The sequence below is a fragment of the Orbicella franksi genome, chromosome 13 (genome assembly GCF_964199315.1).
Source record: "Orbicella franksi chromosome 13, jaOrbFran1.1, whole genome shotgun sequence".
Classification (NCBI taxonomy): domain Eukaryota; kingdom Metazoa; phylum Cnidaria; class Anthozoa; order Scleractinia; family Merulinidae; genus Orbicella; species Orbicella franksi.
Genome location: NC_138157.1, coordinates 15,989,957 through 15,999,939, shown reverse-complemented (window position 1 = coordinate 15,999,939; position 9,983 = coordinate 15,989,957). Strand labels below are relative to the sequence as shown.

Here is a 9,983-nt window from a genome sequence, read left to right as displayed (position 1 = left end):
GGGAATAAGACCCATATGGAGGATGAACTCTTTCACTACTCATCCACTCTTGGCTATTCCAGTATTGGGTAATTTCAAGATCAACTTAAACGATAATTCTCGGTTTTCACCAGTCATGTGATCAAAGCTAAAAATCGTAACCATTCAATAGATAAATTCAAGAATCTGGGATATGATAGATGATTGCTATGTAAACAACCTCGCCAAGAGTCAGGTTTCTGCTGTTTTTCATTCGCCCGTTATTCACAGAAGTGTGTCACCCAAATTTATAGAGTTTTGTATGGAACCGCCATGTTTGCGCCCTTCGGAGGGGCACAAACATGGCGGCCGTAAAATAACAAAAACATCTGTCGTTGAGTTTTGCTATTGAAACGAAATAAATGCTTCTTCTAGTGCATCTAGTGCAAGCACCGTTTATTTCGCAAAAACTGAAGCGATAACTCATCTTTTGATCTACGCGACAGTCTTTTCGGGCCGCCATTTTCATGTCACGCAACGCAAAAGCTTGGAGTGCTCTATTACAAAAAGAAGAACTCTGTCGAGCTAAAACATTGCCAAACGTCACGTTCCTATAGGGTCTTTTATCTGATGAAACTAAAACGGCCTCGGAAGGAAAGATAATTTCTAATTTTGGAATAGGACTATGTTACATGAAAACCAAGAATTCTTACACAGGCGTAGCAGACGTCGTGTTTGTTGTAAGCTGGAGTAAAGCGGCGTTTGTAAAAATAGGGAAGGTTGCCAGGGACACTACAACCATTAGTGTAGCAGAGTGCTTCCACCTCCAGATTCAAAGACAACATCAGCAACACACTGAACACCACAAAGATAGTCATTCTCATGGCAAAGTTCTCCTGGGGGAAAAAAAAATTAGCCAGTGTGTTTCACAGAATATTTTTTTCAGGCATAAGTAATAGCCTGCGAGCAGGCTCACCTTTGAGTCATACACGCGAGCGGCGAAGAACAAAGCGGTCCGGCGGAGAGGAGTCTTCTCGTCTCGCGGCTTTGCCTCTCGATTTCGCGCTCGCGGCTACGCCGCGCGCGCTTGTGCTCCAACGTTAGCCTGCGAGCAGGCTAAATAAGAGAATGCAGTTAAAATCGGAGAATGTCAAACTTTGTCTACCTCAAAAATTAGTCAAAATTGCTTCACAGGTTTAATTTTCCTGAAATTTTAGGTTTGTCCATAACGGTAGATTTTGAGAAAAAAACTTAAACAAAGTTTCTAATGCCCAGTCGTCTTTGAAGTCCTCAGTAGTTCATTTTGGCTGTTTATTAACGTTGTATTGTTCAAGTGTCGCAAAAGTTTTCAACTGTATCCGTTCGAACCGCTGAACGCACGGCAAAACTCCTGACATGATGACTAGGAAGACCACTTTCTGAAAACTTTCTCTGCCATGATTGTGTCGCATGAGTAAAAATTTCTAAAAGAAGAAAAATGTTGATCTGAGACGTGTTGCCTGTTTTGTTTGCAAGCAGAATATCACAATAACTAATCCCACGAAATGGACGTACATGTAACCGAACCAAGAGAAGATCTATGTAAGTTGTTATACCCCCCAACTCAAATACGTTTTCCGATTGGAGTAGAACGTGTCACGTGTCGTGGGTCAAAACTCGCTAACTCCCTGGGGAAACAACAACTTGAACTTTCCACTCGCACGTGATCATGTCGTGCTCCTTGAAACCGCGGCAAATTTGTGAGTCAGCCAGCTCTCTCAAGCGAAAGATTTCTTCGCATTTTTTCCTATTTTGAGTTGGGAGGTATAACAAAACACTTGATGACTGGTTCCGCGCGAAACAGTGAGTTTTGTGTCCCCTCGACCTCAATGAGGGTCTCGGGGAAACATAACTCACTGTTTCCCTCGGGCCAGTCATTAAGTGCTTATTATTCAATCTTCTCTTGACCGAACTTATCTCCCGTTAACATTTCGAACCTCAGTATAGGATAGAAATTTGAGACGTGGAAAATTCATTACAATATCTTAGTTTTGAAAGCGCGGTCTTCAACGTTGTATGTAGATGTGAAATTAGACGAAAATTGTCTTTTCCTGTCTTTCTGTTCTAAAACTTCGATATTTCATAAAAAAGACGGTTGAACAAGTCAAATTCGGTTAAGTTGGTAACACGGTTTACCTCTGAAGCACTGAGACAGTCAATCAACAGGGTTTTGCTCGAAAGCAACAAATCTAAAAGCGGAAAAAAAGAAAAACAATGTTAGTAGTAAGTAGATCGAACGTGAAACGACAGGACATTTCAGTGAAGAGGAAAAATAATTTCCACAACTACACCGTTTGGCTTTGGTCCGTTTCTTGTCCGTACAAGCTCGTGTGTAAAATGCCATTTATATAGACTACTGATATATTGGTCATTGACCAAGGGTGACGTCAGGACGGCAGGATATTTGCCGAGTTCCTTTTTGTGTGTTTGTGGGCCGAGGCGCAGTCGAGGTCCAACGATAAACATGCAAAAATAAGGACGAGGGCAATATCCAGCCATCTTGGCTTAACAAGCTTCATTAAATAAAGGATTTATTATATGACATCAAGGGACCATGATCTCTTGATGGCATTAAGAACAACACTTTCTTGCAGGACCCGAGCAGGCAAAATAGCCCAATCTTGCCGGTTGGAAGGTTCGTCTTGCCAACTCGCGGAGCTGGACATGTAATAAATACCTCTTGATTTCTGCATAAACCTCTGTTGTTGGTAATATCAAATTTCTTGCTTACTATGTAAAACCGCTTGGATAATATCAAACTTTCTGCGCAATATAAAACAAATTTCTCAATAGAGCTTGTAGCTAAATATGAGAGTTGTCTCTGAATACGAATCTTGTGGCAAACCAACTTCCTGCGCAATTTAAAACTTGCGTCAAATTGAAAAACTTGTTGCCCAATACACGCCTAAAACCTACAGCAAAATAGAAAACGTACTCTCGAATTGCTAATAAAGAGCGGATAGAACTTGTGACAAAATATAGTTAAACCTCTACAATGGTCACCTGTTCACCTCGTGACAAAATTATCAGGCCGTTGTAGAGTGGCTTCAGTGAGAGCAAAAATTATGGGTCTGCACCAGGCCAGGACAATAACTCCCGCCCAGCTTTGTGACCAAGTGGACGCTATAAAGAGAAGGCCGTCAGCGGGGATTCAAATATAAGAAACCTTTTTTAAATAGAACACTTCTAACAAAAATTAACTGGGATTGTCCCGAATTAATGACTTGCGGTATAGTAGACACATTTTTGTGCAATATAAGACTCTTAACTTTTTAACAGAAAACTTCTAACATAATATAAGAATTGTCCCGAATGAAAAACTATAATATAGAGCTTACTTCTAAATACCTATACAAATTTGTGGTGAAGTATAGAACTTCAATTCCAGCGTAATGTAATTATACAATTTGTTGCTCCATAACTTGTGAAAAATGTAAAGCTTATTTCTGAAAACAAGTGTAAAACGTGGGAAAATCACTTCCTACGTAACAAAAACTTGTTGGTCAATACAAATAAAAGTACTTGTGACGAAGTATATAAGCTACCTCCGACTATGGATCTTGTGGGAAAGAGGAAACTTGAACTTTTCGTGCAATATAGAACTTGTAGCACAGAGCAAAGTCGTATTAGACTGGCTGAGTAATTTGTGTTATTCCAGAATGTCTTCTCGCATAAGTCTTGCTGAAATATAGGCTTAAACTAAATTTGTCGTGGACTCACTCGGCTGCGTCTCGTATGTCCACAACATTTTGACCACTGTGATGACGCATATCGTCGATAAGACTACAGACAACGCTAAACCACATTCGATTTGTTAACTTAAAAGGCCCTGCGCCTAAGAAACGACCGATGATTTCCGGCTAAAAAATAAAATCGGCCGATTTTTATCTCTCAAGTAGAGGTTACCGAATACTATTTAAAAATGAATTTCTTTTGTTTCAGTTTCGCTTTAAACCAAAAATATCGAGCCGCAAAGTTTTTCCGTCTGAAAGCAGCAAAATCAGGCCGAAAATAAGCCCCCGCAAAAAACTGTTCAGAAATTACTATCGCAACGCAAAATAATGAGAAAACTACACAGTGTTGAAGAAAAAGGCCTTTTAATGCAATATCATTCGATAAACATCAAAAAACTGCCGAAGCGATTAACAAATAAAGTTTCAAATATTGCATACTAAATTAGATGGAGCGTTGGAGCTGATTTTAAAATAATTATTTCTCAAAAGTTCAACGCTTTTGAAAGCAATCACAGTGATGAATGAGACATTGGAGGGATACAAATCACGTTTCTGGAAAAACATTTTTCGGCCAAAGTATATTGACCTTGTACAAAGCGTTCAAAGTTACCGTTTTTACCGTTATCCTGCTACTTCGGCGAAACGCTTCTCTTTTGCCAATACGGCCGTGGATAGCGTGTTAAACGCCACTTTAAACCTTGCTAGGCATTCAAAGACCGTCCTAAGTAGAAGGAAGTAGAATTAAGAGAGAAAGGAAGATGAAAAATACACAGAAAAAGAAAATAACTCGAAATTACCATCTCCTAACGAAAGTTGAATCTGGAAAATGTCGTCGCGTGACAGCGGCCATTGACGTTATTTGTATCAATAGCGGTGGAATCCAAACGAATGCACAAATGGGAAAACAATTTTAGTGGAAAACGTTTAGTGGAACAATGTTATGTTATTTTTCACAAATGATGGTCACTCAAAAAGAAAAACTTCCCCAACCGCCACACCGTTTTGGCCGCAGCGTGATCTGAGTTATGGGGTCACGACTGGATCTCTAGCCGCTGACCGCCCGAAGGACATTGCAGACTCGTTTTCCCACGCTCTTGCGACCTTTACGTGACCAATGACGTCACTGGTCGCTGTCACGCGACGACATTTTCCAGATTCAACTTTCGTTAGCAGATGGTAATTTCGAGTTATTTTCTTTGTCTGCGTATTTTTCATCTTCCTTTCTCTTTCAATTCTACATCCTTCTACTCAGGATAGTCTCTGAATGCCTAGCAAGGTTTAAAGTGGCGTTTACCACGCTATCCACGGCCGTATTGGCAAAAGAGAAGCGTTTCGCCGAAGTAGCAGGATAACGGTAAAAACGGTAACTTTGAACGCTTTGTACAAGGTCAATATACTTTGGCCGAAAAATGTTTTTCCAGAAACGTGATTTGTATTCCTCCAATGTCTCATTCATCACTGTGATTGCTTTCAAAAGCGTTGAACTTTTGAGAAATAATTATTTTAAAATCAGCTCCAACGCTCCATCTAATTTAGTATGCAATATTTGAAACTTTATTTGTTAATCGCTTCGGCAGTTTTTTGATGTTTATCGAATGATATTGCATTAAAAGGCCTTTTTCTTCAACACTGTGTAGTTTTCTCATTATTTTGCGTTGCGGTAGTAATTTCTAAACAGTTTTTTGCGGGGACTTATTTTCGGCCTGATTTTGCTGCTTTCAGACGGAAACACTTTGCGGCTCGATATTTTTGGTTTAAAGCGAAACTGAAACAAAAGAAATTCATTTTTAAATAGTATTCGGTAACCTCTACTTGAGAGATAAAAATCGGCCGATTTTATTTTTTAGCCGGAAATCATCGGTCGTTTCTTAGGTGCAGGGCTTCTTAAACATTGAAGAACAACTTTTGATCATTTTCTTGACATCGCAAGTTGTCGTTGCAACGGTATAAACTATGGCAGAAGTATCCTTAATTTCAGCTTTAAGTGCTTATAAGTAAAAAACGAGTTTGGTATCCCAATTTCATTGTTCTCGAATGGTAATCAGTTTGTTAAGAATTGTGGGAGCGGTAGCTACATCAGTTTTTCGAAAAATCAAATTTGCAAGACAACATATCTCTATTCCTCTTCTTCTTCCTGTTCTTCTTCCTCTCTGGTGCAAGTACATTTAGAATCTTAAAAGCGATGAACTGATATCTTTGGCGGGAAGCTGTCGAAAAATCACCAGCTTCAAATGGATTGTTTCAAGTGGAAAATTAACTAGAACGGTCTTGCCAAAGGAAAATGTTCAAAATAAAACGGATGCCCTTCGAAGTTGTTGCTTTTTTTGCATTTTTACGAACATGATGGGAAAACAGAATAATCTCGATTTTGTCTTTTACATGGGACGAACAAGTGCAACGAAGGAGGCGAGCAAGTACATCTTAACGGGATATCTTTTCCAGAGGTAAGGGAACTCATAATATCGTCTATGCTCCTATAACACCAGAAGGAAAATATGTAGTGAAATTTAGATATTTATAGTGTAATTAGTTTTAAGCGACTTTTCCAAGACATGACAACAGAATGCCAACAATTGTGGCAGACTTTTCCAATTTAACATCACCATCCATAGTCACAATATCATTCTTTTTGAGCGTTCAGTGCGCTATTGCAATTTTTATCAAAAGTAGACCATTAGATCAAGATTTCAATGAATAAACATATGTCGTTGACTCTTAAAACAGCGCCTTTTGTTGGGAAATTGGGCTAATTATCAACATCTTACTCCCGGTGGGGGGGGGGGGGGGGTACTTCCAGAAAAATTGGGTGGGGGTGTGCGGCCCGCTTCCCAAAACCCCTACCCTATTTATGACCAAAATCTGCGATATTCCCTACCCTATTAATGACCTGACCAAAAATTCGAAACCCTATTTTTGACCCTGTTTCAGACCTGCGTTATGATTGGTTCCCTAGTTCAGACCAATGTTAAGTTACCATAAACATAAGTTGTGAAGGGCTTTTGCTGTTTTTCTCTCAGTCGATAATGATGAAAAAGTGGCTTCGTCTTAAAAGCTTACCCATATGAAGGCTAGATTGCAGAAACCATACCCTATTTATGACCAAAATCAGCTAAAATCTATACCCTATTTATGACCAAAACGGCTGAAAACCATACCCTTTGGGGCCGCACATACCTATACAGCCCATATAAGGGAGTACCCCCCCCCCCCGGGATCTCATTCATCCGAGGATGTTGTATATGTAAAAGAAAACCAGAACTGCATGGAAGCTTACATCGTCAGTTTCTTGAATGTGTGAGATATGTCGCTTTACAAAACTGGAGCTAAATGCTTTTTTAGGTGAACAAAATTGTTCTCTCTTCTTTAAGTAAAGAAGTTCTCGTTAAAACAGGTTTGTGACGCACTGTGTAACAAAAATAATAAAAATTCAAGGTTTATTCTAACGTCCAGAACTATTGGCCAAAACGCTGTGTTTACTCTGGATGTGTCCAATGGGATGACGCCTTCTATTCGTGATATGACTATGAAAGTTTGGTTTGTTAGCGATAACAAGCTCGTACCTCTGAGAAAACTGTCTGTTGTTAAATATAGTAAAAATCGTTGTTCTCAAGTTTAAGGTGCATGTTTTCTACCTTTATTTCAAAAGGAAAATTTATTTTGTAACTGAAACCCTGTTGCATGAGTTAGTATTTACACATTATTTAACTTTATACAAATATAACATACACCATGAAGTATGTTAATAAACTGATTAATGCTTTTTGAACTGTAAAAAATACGCTTTTTCCTCTCTACTGAAATGGCAGGAACCTTTCTTAATGATATAATATTACAAACGTGGCGCGTCAGTGTATCGAAATTTCGAAGCCTTGGATCATACCATATTGATTTATCTATTTAGCTTTTGTAGCAAAACTAGCACACTTCTTTCTTCTTTTTCAGTTGTGAGTTGTTATTTTCATGCAAATCGTGATCAAACGTAGCTATATCCGTTAAGTCTCTAGTAGGCCCAGAAACCAGGATCAAGAGAAAAATAATTACAAAGATTAACTCTTTGATTGTGCATAATTACTTGGCTTATTTTATTTATTCCGGACAGTTCACTCACGGAGACGACGAACACGAAAACTGTAAACTAAGGAGAATTTAAAAGTCAAATATATGAAGGAACTGAATTTAAAAACTGACTGAAAAACACGGAGATCCAAGGTTTTAGCAGTATAGAAGGCTTCAATCAAGCATGAGGGCTGTATCAATTTTACGTTACGAAATATTTATTGTCATCATACACATTTGTTGACAGAAAAACTAACCCGGAAATATGTTGAGTTTTGTCTCTGAAGTTTAATTTATCATTCTAGGTGTAAAACATTTTCAACGAAAAGCGCTAAAGGATCAGTTCAGCACAGAGTTTAACTAAGAAAATTTTTCGCTTATTAAAAGTATAGAAAACTCGACCGCTGAGTTGATAAATTCACCAGGATTAAGGCGATCATCTATAATTCTCGCTGACTGCCAGGACTTTGCGAGTTTTAGTTAAAAGTTTTTGTCTCCAGTTAAGGGTACAGAGCCACAAGGAATTATTTTCTTCGTTTTTAAAGCGGTTGAAGTTTCTTCGCCAAGACAGTTGTATTGTAGTTAGTAATCATAGCTTACCTCCAAAATAACTGCGTAGTGTCTTCCGGGATTGTCTGATGCGACAATGGACAGCTAACGGTATGGAAAAAGAATAAGTGCTTTAGATATAAAGTGATCAGATAGCAACAATGAAACAAAAATCACAGGCTTACATCGACAGCTTGTCAAGTTGTTCAGAAAACGCCTCTGAAAGCTCAGATAAATTTTTCATATTCAACTTAACGTTTGTTTTTCATTTAGTGGTTAATGCGCTTCTCGTCTGAACAAGTCTGTAGAACAATACGTATTGTTCTAAGAGGTATTGTTTGATTGTTTTTTTTTTTTCGTTGATTTATCTCTAATGGTTGAAAAAGTCCTCTTGATCTTGTGCTATTTCGACTTTATCGATGGCGATTTTAAACCAATTCGGATCACACAAGGAGTGAAAATGTTTTTCATCGCTCAGTATTCCTTAGAGTATACTAAATTGTCAGTGAGTGAATATTGTAGTTACGGGTGATTGAATTTGTTTGACAGTTGCGGAAGTAAACAGCCTTTGTTTGAGTTTTGTTTTCTTGCTCAGTTTGCATTCGTTATGATATTAGCAGTGGTAAAGAGAAAAAGTTTATTTACAGCATTTAATATAGAATGAGCAAAAACGAATCTATAAGGCTAAATGGCTTGAAATTGTAATCCCTTGCACGTTTCAATCGTGATGGTGGCTTTATTAAAGAGAAAATGATATACTGTATTTCAATTATTTTCAATACAATGAAAAAGTCATTATCTATTCTTAGAACTAAACTACTTAAGTGCTCACAGACGTTTAAACCAAGAACGTTTGTCTCAGTTTTTATGTGGTGCAAGTAATTCCAGTTTGAATTTCGCTTCTAGAACGAGGAATGTTTGACTGTTGTTTCCATTGTGTGAGCCTGAGTGCTGACCGCGGTAGCAGGATTTGATGAGGAATATTTTAGTGACCATGTATTTCAAAGGTTAGCCTTATTTTCATCTAACTGATAACAAAGTCATTATCCCTTCTTTCTACTCGAGTGTGCATCTTATTACTTAAAAAATCAATCAAATTCACATCACTGTTCACAGCAATTATTTTACAGTGCATCTTGTTTCAGTGAGACTGTTTATGTTAATATTGGTTGCAATTATGATTTGTTCATTAATCATTATGGGTCATCATGGCTTTTTTCAATGTTGTAACATTTATTTGATATACAGCTGTCAATGAATATTTAATTTAAATCATTTTCTTTCGAAGCAACCGAGCGCGCGGGTTTTATGAGTGGTAACATAAATTTACTGGATAGCTGACGTGAAGACCGGAGAATGTGTAAATATTTAAAATCAAAGCGGGTGAAAAATAAAGGGGAAAAAAGAGAATAGTAGCTAAAGTAGTCGCTGGGTTTGTTCAAGCTTGTGTTGGGGGTGGAACTTAGCAAGTTTGTGAAATAATTGTTACTTTACTCCATTCTAGTGTTTTTTTTTTAATTTTCGCGACAATTAAATTTCGCAATGAAGTTAGTGAAAAAAGCAAACAGTTAAGAGATCCAGTCTAAATCACTAATTTACGTTTCTGAGTATATTTGTCATCAATTGAGCTCAGCAAATCAGTGATCC

At 37.9% G+C, this 9,983-nt stretch overlaps 1 protein-coding gene across 5 annotated transcripts in view; it reads right to left on the bottom strand.

The window, feature by feature from the left end:
• LOC145464767 (uncharacterized) overlaps positions 1-9,983 on the bottom strand; it is a 57,517-nt gene that overhangs the window by 39,783 nt on the left and 7,751 nt on the right. The window contains exons 1-3 of one of the 5 annotated variants that reach the window (XM_081448560.1): positions 8,388-9,228; positions 2,134-2,186; positions 672-854 (exon numbers count right to left, since the gene is read on the bottom strand). In XM_081448560.1, coding sequence (XP_081304686.1) covers positions 672-842 — 171 coding nt within the window. In that variant the 5' untranslated portion in view covers positions 843-854; positions 2,134-2,186; positions 8,388-9,228. Of the gene's footprint in view, positions 1-671; positions 2,586-8,387; positions 9,229-9,983 lie in introns of those variants that run through there. The other 4 variants (XM_081448559.1, XM_081448558.1, XM_081448557.1 and 1 more) reach the window with 4 other exon arrangements.